The 15,895-nt window shown below is 40.1% G+C and overlaps 1 protein-coding gene across 2 annotated transcripts; it reads left to right on the forward strand.

Annotated features, from left to right (window-relative positions):
* The first annotated feature begins 6,404 nt into the window (after positions 1–6,404).
* Positions 6,405–14,758, forward strand: LOC140931371 (uncharacterized). 2 transcript variants are annotated; one of them, XM_073381175.1, is made up of 7 exons: positions 6,405–6,569; positions 10,666–10,896; positions 11,879–12,034; positions 12,117–12,701; positions 12,771–13,028; positions 13,304–13,405; positions 13,992–14,758. In XM_073381175.1, the coding sequence occupies exons 2-7, from the start codon at positions 10,716–10,718 to the stop codon at positions 14,123–14,125; spliced, it is 1,416 nt and encodes a 471-aa protein (XP_073237276.1). In that variant the 5' UTR covers positions 6,405–6,569; positions 10,666–10,715; the 3' UTR covers positions 14,126–14,758. The 2 variants fall into 2 exon arrangements, with proteins under 2 accessions (XP_073237276.1, XP_073237275.1); XM_073381174.1 differs by having other exon boundaries at positions 12,117–13,028.
* Positions 14,759–15,895: the final 1,137 nt, after the last annotated feature.

Genomic DNA, 15,895 nt, shown 5'->3' on the forward strand with positions numbered 1-15,895 from the left:
TGGTGCCACCATGAGGAGAAATCGTTATCTGTAAAATCCTGCAAATGACTAGCCACCAATGCAATTGTAAGTTCGAGATCACCCCTCTGCTAAAACTCAAGGGTATTTTAATGAAAAGACCAAGGACAGAATAGGTTAAACAGAGCTACATTATCCGAGAACAGTAATAGGCAGCTTCTAATTATATTTCATCCCAAATCTACCTTTGTGCTTGTGTTGAGGGTTTAAGTGTTGCTGTGGAAGGTGTAGTCTTGTAGTGATAGCTAATGTAGACCACTCTTGCGTTGTTTGCATTTATTCTACTGAAAACACTTAAGTTGCGCTCATTGACTGGATTGTACATTAAGTGGAAGCCACTCCGCTGCCGCCAATTGCAGGATTCTTAATAAAATCTTTTTCGACGCTAGCTTGTTAATCTTTACTTTGTTTTCAATCGAACCCGCTTTTTGAAGAACGACCTCCGCTATAGACGAGGAGGGATAGTCTTCAGTTGTAGAATGAACGAATTAATGGAGCGTGAGTGAAAATTGCCACCCTTAAGAAGATTCGACTTAGGAAGGGTGGAAAGAAGTCGTCTCTCCTCTCAAAAATCGTTCATTTTGATACGAACTTAATTGAGCAGTGAAACTGCATACACAACAATATGGCGTGAATATTCCTCGTTCTAGGAGCCAATCACGCGAAACTATTTTTACCTCAACTGAATATACTTAAACAGTAAAACGCCGCGAAGAAGAACGCTTTTTAAAGCTGTTCTAGCCGTTTCCTGGTCAAACTCTGACAAAAAAAAGCAAACTGTTCAAAATTTTGGTTTGCAAGCAGCTTTGGAAGTTAGGGCAAACTCAAATTTTTCACTGCCCCCTCGACTTTTCACTTCGTTCTCTTCGTCCGCCAACAGTAATGCTCCTCGCTTCTTTAGCCTACTAGGCTTCATTTCGGTGAATGGGACAACTTTCCGCTAAAATCTAGACGGTAGTAAAATTACTTTGAATGAAGCGGACAGAAGTAGATGAAGTGCGCTCGAGTGGGGAGTGGAATAAAATTTTCATTGAAAATTCTTGCCAATTCTACGTATATTTTGGGCGTTTTTTCTTTGCTGTCTGACTGAATGGTGGTCATTTTGGTATGGCTTCAAAGATTCCCCCTGCCCCCCACCCCCCCCCCCCCCACCCTTGCACGAGGTAGGTGTGTCGACGTTCTCACTGAATTTTTTAGGGAACTTAAGCAACGACGACGGCGACGGCTACGAAAACGTCACTAAAAAAGAGAATTCGCGCTGCCTCAAACTTTATCGCGCTTATTACACCTCGTTTAATTCGTCAAATGTCGGCAAATTTCTTCGGAGTTGAATTCTGTAGGATTTCATCAAAGTTCAGGAAAAGAAAAAAGAAAATTGTTGTTTTGTGTTCCCGTCTTCGACAAAACGTGAAATTAGGCGCTTTCACGTTGTAGTCGTGCAACGCTAAGAAATGTACAAAAAAGCGTGATGCACGTGCAAAGTTGTTTAGTTTTGGCAATCTAAACATATTGGTTTTTGTCGTTCTCGTTGCCGTCGCCGTCGCCGTTGTCGTTGCTTAAGCTCCCTATGTTAAACCTTTCACAGTTAAACCCATGTTAAACCTTTCAAACCTGTCACAGTTTTATGTTAAAACTAATGACGACTTCACTGGACTGAGGAGGCAGCTTGGGTGACAGTACCCTGGCTCCAGAGATCGTACTCGAAATACCTAAGAAGAACAAAAAATAACCTCTGGAACCCAGAGTAGGACGACAGCGTGTTGAACTAGCAATTCGTTGGTCCCGGGAGCGTGGTTGGTTCTCTCTGGATCTTTTGCTTCGAGAGGTTTTCGCCTGGTACTCTGGTTTTTTCTTCTCCTCTCCTCAACCAGCATCTAAACTCTAATTTTTTTAAATTATATTTTATTGTTATTTTTTAAATATTAAGAAACTCTTCTTTACAAAATCTGTCAAATTGAGTATATTTACAATGAAACAAGCCTTTTACAGCGTGAAATATGAAAGAAAATAAAATAAACTTTGCCAATCCAGGCCTGTAGCCAGGTTTTTTTTTCCTGGGGTGCGATTCAACGAGTTGGCAGACCAATAATGCCGGGGGGCGTGGAAATTAGGTCGTCTGAGACTGCATTACGAGCTTTTTTTAAAAAAAATATTTGCATGTTTTCGAACTTCAAAACTAAATTTATTTTGGGCCCAGAGACTACTTTATTTTACAAAGTCTGAGGAAGACAATGTCAGTGTCACTAATTAGAAGGAAAAAAATCGAAAGAAAGTTGTAAATCTGTGTACCGTAATTTGCTTGGTTTGCTGCTGACCCGGGGGGTACTCCTGGGAATTCTTGTTGAGGTGTACCGCCTTGTTCTCCAAATCCTGCCTATTTCAGACCAAAAATGTAATTTTTCACACCCGTTTTCAGACCAGACTTCCAAAATCCATATCCGTTTTCAAACGGCGCAAAAACCCTACCCGATATGCGTAGCCTGCGTAGCAGGGGCTTGGAAGTAGTGGACGGAAGAGAGAACAGGCGCGCACGAGGGAGACACGCGTGTCTCCTTCTCTCGCGCGCGTTTTTTCTTGTGGCCACTATTTCCAAGCGCTTGCTACGCTGGCTAGTAATGCGATGGGGCGGCACATACCGGTATAGCTTATATAAGGGAGTACCCCCCCCCCCGGGGGCTGCTGATCATCATGATCATTTAGGTCCATTCAGATCATTCAAGTTTCACCAGAAGTCAAGCCTCCCTTGGTGCATGCTTCATAGCGAACAAGTCAACGTCGACTTCTTCCGGTTCAATGTCTGTTCAAAAAGTGGATGTGCACTGAGAGCTAGTGAACAGAGCCTCTCTTGTGCCTCAAATATTACTTTTTGAGCGTAAACTATCCTCGAAGAAAAATCTGCACAAACGGGGACAATTTGTACCTTCATCTCCTTCAAGCATAAGAGGATTCAAGATCTACCCTTTGTAATTAGCTGCTTAACTGCCAATTGGAAAACGACAAGTTTGGATCCTTGACACGTACGGCCAGAACGGTTGTACCACCCTCGCCGCAAACACAAAATGAAGTTTAAAAGTAATGTTGCGCTCTAGCCAGCAACTGTCACGATAACTGCAAAAGGAAGAATAATAATATCAGTTTTCTCCAGCCTTAAGACTTGCGACACGCATTATTCTAAAACGTGTGAAAGGGCTTGGAGTTGAAGGATGCAACACTCTTATCCGAGTGACAGTGCTACTTTTTTTAAACTACAAGAGTAGAGTAGCTTTAATAGGAGCTTCAATATATCCTGCAAGCAACGCTTCAAATCCTCCAAAACTTACCCGTTAAGGACGAAATGAAGGAGCAAGGGACGCCAGAAAGGGTTAAATGCCTTGAAGACTATACCAAATCCCCTTAGAACTTTATAGCGGAGCTGCGCACGCGTGAGCGAAGCCCCAAGTGTATCTAAATGTCGTGGGTCGTGGGTAGTGGGTAGAGGTCGTGGGTCGTAGGTGTGGGTGTGGGTGTGAGTAAATGTCGTGGGTAAAAAGAGTAAAGAAAAAAATGAGTAAGTAAAGTAATTGAAAAAAAAAAAAATGAAAAAAATTGTAATAGTTATGAAACGAAAATGTCCGACTCGCTTGATTTCCCTTTTCACTGCTTCTTCTTCGTCGTCCTCTTCCTGATTTTTCCTTGGCCACGTGGGACTTCCCCTTTCTCAACATCACAGTATAAAGAGACCTGTTGCCGATGACGATTTATTCATACCTGAGCGATCGCCGCGAAATAAAAGAAGATGTCAAGTATGTCGAAACGTACACTGATTTGCAGAAAGTAGGGATAGCTCTGACTAGCTGAATGGAAGTAACTGCTCACTATTAATCTTAATTCGATCTACAATTCCAATGATCAGCGGAGATTTTTTAACGCCATGGAATGCGACAGGGCTGAATGCGATCACTGTGGGAAAGGGGAGGGGAAGTGAGGGGAAGAAAGGACAATTTTTGAAATAGCTGAGCTATTTCATATCTTTTACTGTACGTAAATTTTATTGCAATACGGAAATTTGATTTTCTCGATTCTTTTTGTTTTGTTTCGTGTACAAAATCTTTGCTGTAACGATTGTGAATATCATTCCTTAAACTGAAAGGACGTTTCAGTAAAGAATATTGACATCTTTGAGAAAAAGCCGTTCAGTCTCCATTTTTTCTTTAGCCTATTTAGGTTAACATAGTGCACAGAGTTTCTTTTATTTTTCGCCTAAATGCCTTTTAGTGTCCGTTTGTACTAAATTAAAGGATTCGATTTGCTTTGCTCACCTCGGGGAAGGGGAATAGGACTTCTGGTAGGTACGCGGAGACTTTCGTTTCATGAATTTTAAAACTTTTTGCTACTTAAATTTAAATATATTTTTTGGAAACTTTTTTTTACCCACGACATTAGGGCCATTTATACGAGGAAAAATAAGACGCGTCTCACATAAGACGCGAACTTTCCGTATAAACGGCACATTTCGTCTAAAATAAGACGCGGCTTAGCTAAGACGCGTCTTTTTAGATAAGGCATGCTCCTCCCTGGCTCCTATAAATGGTACAGTTCGAGTCTTATTTAATACGCGTCTTATTTTTCCTCGTATAAATGGCCCTATTTACCCACACCCACGACCCACGACCTCTACCCACGACCAACGACATTTAGCTACACTCCGTTCTCATTGCCGTTGCCGTTTAGCCTTACACGATTTTATTTTTTTTTGTTTATAAGTATCTAGTTAACGAGAGCTTCGCTTTTAGCCTTGGCTAAAACTATTATTACTTAACGAAGGCTACAACACGTTTTGTGGGAAGCGTGCTTGAGCTAGGCTTGTCAGCTCCTTCACATTATTTTAAATTTTACCACAAAATCAGTGAATTAGAATAGAACAATACTATTAATTCGTTTTGTTTTAAATCTTTGATAAACAAAAAAGTGGACCTCTGGATCTGGGGAAGGGGGGATGGGGATGGGTGCCAGCGCATCCCTACCTAAGGGCCTGCTTTTGGCCACCATTCGTACCGGAAAACCAGAGGAGTAAAATTCTTCAATTCGATGCCACACGCTGTTAATATTTCTCTTTCTTTTCATTCCCTTGTTATTTATCATTAAAATACAAAAGAAGGAAAGTTTAACTGGCCTATTTACTCAAAAAATCTTAAAGGCCAGACTTTTTTCAGACACTCTAATCTTTTCGCAACTGCAAAAGTTGCGTCTAATGGCAGGGGGCGTAGCGTAAGATTTTGAGGGCGTACGCTCGTGGGGGAGAAAAATCGTAGCGCCGAAGGTGGCCCAACCTAGCGGGGTCTGGGGGCATACCCCCCAAAATTCTTAAATTTAGGTTCTCGAAAAGGCCGTTTCCATACGCAGAAAAATGCCTTAGTTGTTCATTTTACTCATCCCTTGTGTTGTCGGTGAAAAAGGCCAATGACGTTATCAGAATTATGGACTGATAACATGAGGATAAAGGAAACATTAACACAAAGACATCAATATAGTGTGAAAAATGTATCAGTCGATTTAACGATTAAAAAAAAATGCTTTTTCAGAAAATAAAAATATATATTTTTTCTATACTTCAGCTACCGCCGCGGCGTTTATCAAATTTTTAGCGTTTCCGATGCAGCGTTTATTTTGAAATCACTTTTTTAAAATCACTGAGAACAGTTATTGTAAATCGTTTGTAAATATTATGCAATTTAAAGGTTCCAACGTCGGCTTATTTTGCTGAGATAGAATCGTAAATGTCTGGATTGCGTAAATTACCAAGTCGTACCAAGGTTTTTCTTATTATCCTCGAGCAAACGCCGCATTCTTCTGATGAGGTGCGGCGTTTATTGGTAGTTTTGCTTCTATTTGCGGTGTTTATCGAATAAATACGGTATGCATATGCATGCGCACGCTAGGCTCATCTGAATGGCTGCCATGATCTTCTTTGCATTTAATTCTTATCCGGTTCATTCATGTTTCCTCTTTTTGCTCGTTTTCATTTTCATAGAAATAAAGGATGCCGAAAATTCGAGGGAAACTCCCAGGGACAATGTTCAGTACTGGGAATGTCAGTCCGAGTGGCTAGACTAAAATGAAAAATAAGATAAAACATAATAATATCAAGCCAGATTAAGTTTGAATTCTAAAAAAGAAAATCTTCAAACGTTATTTATTGTCACATCTCTGGATATATTTATATAAAAAAAGAACGATGAGGTAAATATTTCTTAAAAATGAAAATTCTGCCTCTTTAAGAACGCGGGTACACGGGTACGCGGAAACAGAAAAATCAAAAATTACACGCGCGTTATCCTCGTCCCGCGAACCTCTAGCAGCGTGGGACTGGAAGTGAGGAAATACGTCATAATCAGGGGTGGTGACGACATGGCACTAACTCGCAACCCTGTACTATATTTCTACGGCCATTTTTGTTCACCGGCAACCGTTCCGAAATTTGGAGCTCTCTTAGATCCTGAGTTTATGAATAGCATTTGAAGTATATTGTGGGAGAATATGGAACCTCTAGAGTATAGAGGTTGAATTCTAAGGTAAGAATTGTATGATACTGAGATTTTCCGAGGCGCGAAAGCAACCTAATTTTGGTATGCATGTTGCACCATTTCAGGAGTTCTTGTACAATTTCACGGCCAATAGACGTAATGATCACTCGACACTGAATCTTGTAGCCAGTGGTACATTTTGTAACCAATAATCTCTTGTATATAGTCGGGGAGTAACTTCCTCCTATGTAGCGTGATAAAAATGTTGTCATCTTCTTGCAAGCGTTATAAAGTCGCACGCGTCCCAGCGATTGAAATTGACATTTCCCAGTATTTGCAACTTCGTTTAAGTTACGGGATTTTTCTTACTGTGATCTAGTTTCTTTCCCCATAGTGATCATCGTGACAATAATTATCTAAGCAGCAATTTACTTCCAAGAAGTCACATGTCTGAACTAGATTATGTGGCAAGTGCTGTTTCCTATTAAGGAAATAGTGTGCGAATTGAATGTTCCGTAATGCTACACGTCTACTTTTTATCGAATCTCAGATCAAGTGCGAAAAATTTAACCATTGTTGTAATTTCATCCGTATCTATTTGTGGTCATCGAAATATTAAGTTCCGATAAACAGTATTGCCGAAGGAGAGCGAAACTAAGTCATCATAAGCGGAAGTACAAACCTAATGTACTATAAATCTCGGACAGCTACTCAGAAGTTCCCTGTCATGTGAGTGGGAAAAGTGCTTGATGTTTGCTACGGTGAATTGTCTAGGAAGAAAACTGTCTTATCTAATTCTCCCTCTTATAAACTTTAAATCATACATAAATCTGACGCACCAAAATAAGCTACAGTAGTTTGAGCAGTAGTGCTCTATTGGCTATAGATAGACGTTTAGCTTATGGCTTATGTTTTAGGTTACAGTTGCAATAATTTTGTATTGTAAGCTTATTCATGACAATACCTTCAAGGGTGTTAATTCTCACATTATACCAAGTTGGAAAGAAAAGTTTCTTGACAAATTCCCTTTGCATTTTATACTTGTTATAAACAATAACCCGATTGTCTACCATTAAGCATGTTATTAACCCAATCTTGCCATTTATATCAATACGGTCAATGATCTATTAACGCCCGGGGCGTTTATTAAATTTTAGGGGTCCATGAGGGGGTGTTTAATAAATGGGAGGAGTTTAAAAGAGAGAGGCGTTTATTCTTGTAACTTTTAATACAATATGCTTTCGGCCAAAAGCGTCTCTGTGTTAACAGAATCTCAACTGCGGGCTGACAGCTTTTACACTCCAAGGTTTCTAATTTAATTTATTTTTCTCCTTTGCTACAATCAAGAGGGTACTTTAACGAGTGCGCACTGAGATCAAGAAGATCAAAGAGTGCTATCCTTACTTTGAACATGAAATTGAACATGACATAATACACAAACCGATGTTAATCAAACAATAAAATTACTAAATTGATTGATTTTGCCCTATTTTGCCATTTCCTAGTATTTTGGAGCAATTTTCGTGGGGGTTGGGGGGACGTTTGATACAAACTTAACTGAGTAAGGAGGACGTTTATTAGATAAGAGGTGTTTATTTAAGAGTGGGCATTTATTAGATCATTTACAGTATGCATAATCCTTACTCTGTTCCACATATTTGAGCTCCATTTTGGCATAATCAGGATTAGATTGGGACTTTGACCAGTGTCATGTCCTCCCTTGCTTTCACTTATATCTTGACTATGAACTGTGTATACTATTCTCGAATAGCAAGGCTAAGCAGCTCAGTCCCCCACCATTACATTCAGTTTTACAAATTCATATTTATAGCTGAGGGGGTATTTATATGAGACCAGGATGAACTCAGACTGGTACGAATTTGTAATTTTTTTAGCCGTTTACATGAGACCGGGAAGAAAATATGTTTGGTCAATTACATGAAACGAGTACAAACTCAAAAACAGGAGATTCTGGGAGCTACATAACTTTCACAAGTTGATTATTTAACAAGTATTATAGTATCTGCCCTAACTGGAGCACAATTTATGCCAATGTAGACAGTGAGTAGTTGACCGAAGAGTTTACTGCTCCCAGAAAGTTATAAGCTTTATCTAATGCTCATCTGGTAGCCTGTTAATATTTACTGCACAGCATCTCAAAATGGTGCAATCTTTCTCATTAATTCAAGCCTTATATTCAATTGAAGCTACTTCTAAGTCTTTCCATAGCTTGTGTTCCTATTTTTGCTAAGAAAAAGCAAAAATGATGGAGCCATACAAAGAAGCATGCTATTTATTGACCTGGTCTGAGATTCGTTTCCCTTTTACATGCATGAGAACGGTACAGACTCAGACCGGTACGATACGACCGGTACGACTTAACTCATAACTTGAAGTCAGACCGGTCTAAGTTTATTTTTAGGCCGGTACCATGTAAATGCAAGAAAAGAATTGTATGGAGACCTATATGAACTCATAACGGTTTGAGTTCGTCTCAGTCTCATGTAAATATCCCGGCCTTAGTCCGTCTGCACTGTTTAAGTTTATTGCCTGTACAGTAGAACCACACTTTATTATGGACACCTGCTTAAATTATGAGAACATCCGTACAAAACGGACAGTTTCATTTGCCCCAACAAAAAGCTGATATTTATTCTCTAAAATTAACTCGCTTAATACCGATACCAGTTAATAAGCACAGTGGACACTTTTCTGTGTCCCGAGTCACATACTCTCATATATTATCAACCTTGCTGTATGGACACTGGTTATCGGCACAGTGTCTTAGACTTAATATCTTACCAATGAAAACCTAGCAGAAACAGTGAATGGCCTTTCAAACGTTCTGTCTCATGTTCACTCCACCTGGCTGAGCCGCAAACTAAGAGTGTGAGGTTTCTTTGGGATGAACTTGTTTAAGTTACAGATAAGAAATTAAACAATGTTTCCTTGTAAAAATGTCTGCTTTAGTCTTAAAACCGATAAAATATTGTACGCGAAATTTCCTGGAAGAGCCCGCGTAATATGAACACCTGGATGCCTTGGTGTCCGTATTATCTGGGTTCCACTGTATCTTTGTTTCTTCTGTGATGTTTGCATTACCGTTTTATAGTTATGGGTAGGTGGGAGAGGAAATTAATCATGCCACTCTGTTGTCTTAATGTTACAGTTAGTGGTATCTTAGATGTGCACTTGATAAGCACTTCTCATCTATTTGCCCGCCACGTGGTCTCGTCTGACTGTTTCTTGTCTGACAATAATCCTTTGTTTTAAGCACTTCCTACTCCCTATTGTCAAGAAGAGAACTTTTAAATTTGAATCACAGAAACCCTTACTTTCCGGAATGAAGGCAGAGTTCACAGTAGATTTTCTAACAGAAGCCTAAAATGTAAGCTGATGGCTTAGCTGAAGGAAGGGAAAGCCAAACCTCTAGATCCGGGGGATCCGGGGATCCGGGGCATTCTTCTTTATTGAGGTAATGCCACCCAGAAATGGTGTTTCGTTTTATTTTATTTTATTTTTGTTTTAATGATGACCATTGCCTTCTTTCCACATGCCAGCAAGTTTTCCTCTTTTAGCGAAATTGAAAGATATCTTGCCTTCAGTAAAGTAAACACTGTGTTAATTTGGTCCTAGAAATTGACTCATTTAAGTGTTCTTTTCTCATCGCATGATTTTTTTCTGGATTTTAAAGTTGAAGCGCAAATAATTTGACATCATGGGGCTTGTGGTGTTGCATTGTGTGACTATTTAAACCATGATAAAAACCAAACTTCCTAAACCTTGCAAAAAATATCTTGATTCTTAGCTTCATTTTTGAAAGAAATGACATTAATGGTAAGATTATGTTAAGGTCAAACTTTTAATTCCACTCAAAGTTATTTGGAGAATTATTTTTAGCTTATCTTTGTTATGGAAACAACTTGCTGCTAAGATGTTTTTGCAGCACTTTCAAAGCAAATCTAACATAAGCTGATGTATTTGCACACTATTAAATTTTCTAAGGAAAAAAGCCTTGATGAACCAAAAATCTTTCCAAACCATTTCCAGAAAATATGAATTCCTTACATCGTCAATACCCCAGTACTTTCTATCTCAGTTAGATGACAGTCAGAGATCACTTTATTGTACTTTTTTTTTTCAGGTGATACAAGATATTATAGAAGGTGGAGTAAACCATTCCAAGAGTCAATAATGCCTCCACCTCCCCCTCCACCTCCTGGACCACCCCCTCCCCCTGCACCTAGATCTGGTCCACCACCAAAGTCATCTGGTAAACCTCAGGACAGGGGGGCATTGTTGAGTCAGATCCACAAAGGAGCAAGGCTTAAGAAAGTAGAAACAAATGACCGCAGTGCACCATCTGTAGGAGGAGGTGAGCAATCTGATTCCCTGTTTGCAAGCTGTCACATAATCAGGGCTGTCAATAAGGGCTGGTAGCTGGCCAAAACCGCTGGCTAGTTAGCTATCCTTAGCTGGCTGCTTTCACCTCCTATTACCATAACTGCTAACAAAAAATATGCACCATCGAATAAAATTTGTTAAGCCTTCATTTCCCAGTTTTGAATGACATTGAATGCATATTTAAACAGGTTTAGATCTGTGAAATGTTTGAACTGTGCTATGTCGTGGAACGCCTGGGACATTTCAGTGGCATTGTTCCCAGTCTTGCATGTATTCTGACGAAAGAACATGGCGTCCGCAGCTGAAAATACATCTTGAAAACCCCTGGAAATGGCATTTCCGAGACTCAAAATTTCAAAATTTCAAGAACTTGTGCCTCTGGTGCAAGATCCAAAGCTGCCTACTATTCATTATCAGGCCGCTGCTTAAAAACTTTTTGACAGTCCTGATAATAGGCCAGTTTCAAGTAATTAAAATTCATACTTTGCTGACCAAGGCTGAGGGAAATAAAACAAAAGAAGTTGCATTGAGATTCAGGGATGAACTGTTTCCGTTTTGTTTTATTTTCCTCAGCCTCAAACTCAAGTACGAATTTTGATAATTCCAAACTGGCTTCTTATAATCGAATTCCCATCATAACGACAACCCTAATTTAAATTCTCATAATTTGTTGTCCCTATGTATGTAGCAGTAAGAAGTTGTTTAAGTATCCATCTAATTCACACTGTCTGATCATAATATTAATAATTGTTACCACTCTGTTTTTTAAAGTATGTTACCACCATGTTTCTAAAATTAATGGTATATTAATGTAACGGCTAGACTGCCTTGGTCAACTCAGTAAAGATGTTTGTAGAAAGGTCTTTCTAAGCAGTGCATTGTAACTAGTTAATTGCAACACTTGTACAGTTTGATTTGATATTTGTCATTGATAAGTAATGTTTTTTTTGCAGTTAAACCAAGCCCAAGTGGTGGTGGCGGTGGCAGCGGTGGCGGCGGCGGTGGTGGCGGCGGTATGGGTGCAGCACCCATGGGACTTGGTGGTCTGTTTGCTGGAGGAATGCCAAAACTAAAATCAGCGGCAGAAAGAGGCAGGCCTGGGACAGGAGGTAAATAAATAAAATAATAACAATTTAAAGTAGCACAAAGCAAGTAAAGTAAGTATACTAAGCTGACATTGATCATTTGCAGGAGCTAAAGGACCAGCCTTGAAACCTCCAGGATTTAAACCACCTTCACCTAACACATCTGGTACCTCACTGCCACCAGCTCCCAGTGGTAATTCAAGACCACTTCCCCCACCTCCAGGCAGAACAGCTGGGATGGCACCTCCTCCACCTCCACTGGGAAACAAGCCTTCCTTACCTGACAATTCAGCTCCTCCTCCACCCCCTCCATTGGCAAACAAGCCGTCTTCTGAGAGCTCTAGGCCTCTTCCACCGCCCCCGTCAGGAACTGGATCCAGGCCATTACCTCCGCCTCCATCAGGTGGTCCTGTGAGAGGGCCACCTTCCATGAGACAAGGTCCCCCTCCTCCTCCGCCAGGAAGAGGAAATGCACCACCTCCTCCCCCTCCATCACATGTTTCTGCCCCAAGATCACCTGCACCCCCTCCACCCTCGAGGAATGCCCCAAGCATGCCTCCACCACAACCCCCTCCCCCAAGGGGAGGACCCCCACCACCTCCTCCATCAAGGGGAGGGCCACCACCCCCACCTCCTAGTAGAGCCCCTCCACCACCATCCTCCAGACCTCCATCACAAGCTCCACCACCACCTCCACCTATGAACAAACAGAGAAGTAGTGGACCACCACCAAGCAGGGAATCACAAGCTCTACCACCACCTCCACCTATGAACAAACAGAGAAGTAGTGGACCACCGCCAAGCAGGGAATCAGCCCCTCTGCCCCCTCCTCCACCCATGGCAGGGCTAGGACCACCACCTCCACCCCCAGCAAGAGGAGGTACAGAGAAGAGAGGAGGGCTTCCACCTCCGCCTCCACCAATTGATAGATTGTCAAGTTCTATGATGAATGGACCAACAAGGAACTCAATGCCCGCTCCGCCTCCGCCTCTGGCTCCAAGCCATAGTTATCCTGAAGGTAAGTCATGACAACTCTTTCGAAGCTCTCCAACAGTTAATTGAAGGAGTGCCCCAAGTGATTGCTGATAACTGTTAGATTCTCCTTTTCAATTTGCCTTGTTTACACTTGCAAGACAAAGAGAGAATTTGCCATTTGATCAGAGGTCTATGACAGCAGCAGCCCTTCATTTTAGAGGTGTCATGAGATATTAAATTGCACGGGCCTGTGATTTTTCTTGGAGCAGTGTTCTTTGCTGTTATCCAGTATAAACTAAGTTCCTTTTTTTCTTTTAGATGATTTTGAATCAAGATTTCAATTTAATACAGATCTGCCACCACCAGAACCTTTTGTAGACACAGCAAAAACATATCCTAGTAAAAATCCCAAGAAAACTGGTAAGTTTTCCTTTGTTTCATGATGTAATGTTTCACACTGCATAGTTTTTTTTCAAGTTTAAAACACCAAAGCAGACAAGTGGCTTTAGACTTTGTAAACACAGACTGCATATTTATTAAAAAATAATTATTTGAAACAATAAACAAATTTTTCGGAAAGTTTTCAAAATTATTTTGATAAATTTCCGAAAAATCGGTTTATTGTTTCAGTGCAGGTTCTTCCTTGAGTGTCCATCTGATAGGGGACTCTGAAGTTCATTGTTTTGTTTGAACTTTTGGTCTGAAGAGGAAATCTCCAAACAAGTTGTCTTTGAGTACAAAAAAAATTTTTTGGAAGGGAAGGGGGTGGTACGTAAGGGGGGGGGGGGGGGGAACTTAAAACTATGTGGACCCAAATCAGAAAAACACTTGAGTGTACCCCTTGAGTGTGATGTTATTTTAACTTCAGGGTCTGTGAAGGAAATCGTAAGGTTTGACCATTGAATTGACCTCACCCCAGTAATCATTTGCATTTGCTTTGTTCAGTTGTTAAAAAATGAATTGTAGGATTTACTTTTGACTTATCAATCTTCCTTTTCTCCCTCAGCCTCAGGCAGTACAAAAGCCTCTGGGAACCCCAGTGGAAACCGAGCAAGTGGACCCCCACCTAGGGCTACTCCTCCACCTCCCCCACCATCAAGAGGGGCTCCACCTCCTCCACCCCCTCCTCCGAGGAGATAGGACTTTCATCAATGCTTATTAGTAATTTCTAGGAGAACAAAATTTTTTAAATTGGTGCAGATCTACAAGACCATATACTTGGTGGTATTTGTATACAAGAAGACTTTTTGTAGTCTACTAACTTCAAAACCTCATAGTTTGCCGAGGTTGGAGAAATTTGTGACAAAGGATCCAATATATATATAGATAACTCATGTGAGAATGGTGATAAAAGTTATGTTTTCTTTAAATCAAAAACTGGGTACATTGGTGAGTGCACCCTTAATTATACAGAGTAGTAGTTCCTTGCCTTGCTGAATGCTGTGAGACAAGTAAATATCGCACTGAAAAGTGCATGACATCTATTCCTGAAGGGACTAGTACAGTGATTGGGTTATGATACGCTAGTGTCACATGATTCTATGAAAAATATTAAGAAGAAAATGCTATGCAATAATAATTAATAATAATTTTTTGCAGTTATTGTATTGTGTAATTATCATTTTAGAAATGAAAGACACTCTCTTGTAAAGCCACATCACAAATAAATTTTAAATGTCTTTGCAGTAGGCACATTTTTTTCTGTATAATTAGTTCCAAGACTGGAAAATTCTGATTTCTTGTAAATAAACATAATGGTTTGGTGTGGTTCCATATTGCTGTGAATAGAAAGCTGTCACTTCAGGACCGGGCTGTTTAAAGCTGGGTCAAGATAACCCAGGGTTAGTGCAAAATTTGAAATCAGATTTGTCTACAATTTTATGGAGAGTAGATAATCTTAAGAGAATAGAGAAAATTATCCAGGAAAATGCTTTCGAATAAAAGAAAAGCGAACCCGGATTTAAATTCATTTATTTCCACGTATCCCGTTATTGAATTTAATATTGCAATCAGTGGTGATTGAAATTAATGAACATATTATTTTCAAATTTCAACTGGTTTTAAACTAGGAGCGTTTTTGATTGACCCTATTCCATAATAAAAATAAAGCCCTAGAAATCACTAACTTGTTTTGTTTCAAGAAATCTGCTTGTAATAAAATATTCTGATGCATGTAAAGTTTTAAGACTCTTAACCCTTTAAACCCAAAGATCAAAATTTTGAATTCTCATTTTTTGCCCCTATTCATTTCCTACAGAAGTAGTGGGGAGAAATTGATAAAATATCGAGCAAATTCATCTTGTGTGATCATGTCCGTAATTCTCATGACCACTCTGTTTTACAAAGCATCGATATCACAAGGAGAACTTTGATGCCAATCACTCTTAGTGCTTAAAGGGTTAAAACTATTTAAAAATGGTCAAGAAATCACAGTAGATGAGATTTGTATGTTCAAATTTGTGCGCATTCTTATTTTTCAATTCAATCAATCCAGTGCACCCAAGGAAACAATTTTAACCCTGCTCATTTTGACATCATTTTGTGATCTGTAACTAAACAGATGTATGGGGAAAGCAAAGTAGAGAGCATTAGTGTTTACTGTTCTGTGCAGTTTGCCTTGACTTTGATTGTGTGGTTCCAAAAGGTGTCCATATCCACCCCCTGAAGGGTCACTGGAAATGTCAAGTTGCAGAAGAGTCTTGAAGGGTAAATCTAAACTGGTGCAGGAGTAGGGGATGGATGAGTGGCCAAGCAGCCAGAGTCTCGGACTCACAATACTGCGGTCTTGGCTTGAGTTCCGCTCCAACAACTGGCTGATCAGCAGAATTTGTTTTTTGGTCATTGTGAATTCAAATCCTTGTCATGCTTGTAAACAGCTAACCGGTTGCCTAGCTACCAGTTGGGTTTTTT

The sequence above is a fragment of the Porites lutea genome, chromosome 3 (assembly GCF_958299795.1).
Source record: "Porites lutea chromosome 3, jaPorLute2.1, whole genome shotgun sequence".
NCBI classification, from domain to species: Eukaryota; Metazoa; Cnidaria; class Anthozoa; order Scleractinia; family Poritidae; genus Porites; species Porites lutea.

Excerpts from the sequence above, each read along its gene's own strand:
- LOC140931371 (XM_073381174.1), top strand. The coding sequence starts at position 10,716 with ATGCCTCCACCTCCCCCTCCACCTCCTGGACCACCCCCTCCCCCTGCA. Across the intron at positions 12,035-12,116 it reads AGGCAGGCCTGGGACAGGAG|GAGCTAAAGGACCAGCCTTG; the intron begins GTAAATAAATAA and ends GATCATTTGCAG. Across the intron at positions 13,406-13,991 it reads TAAAAATCCCAAGAAAACTG|CCTCAGGCAGTACAAAAGCC; the intron begins GTAAGTTTTCCT and ends TTTCTCCCTCAG.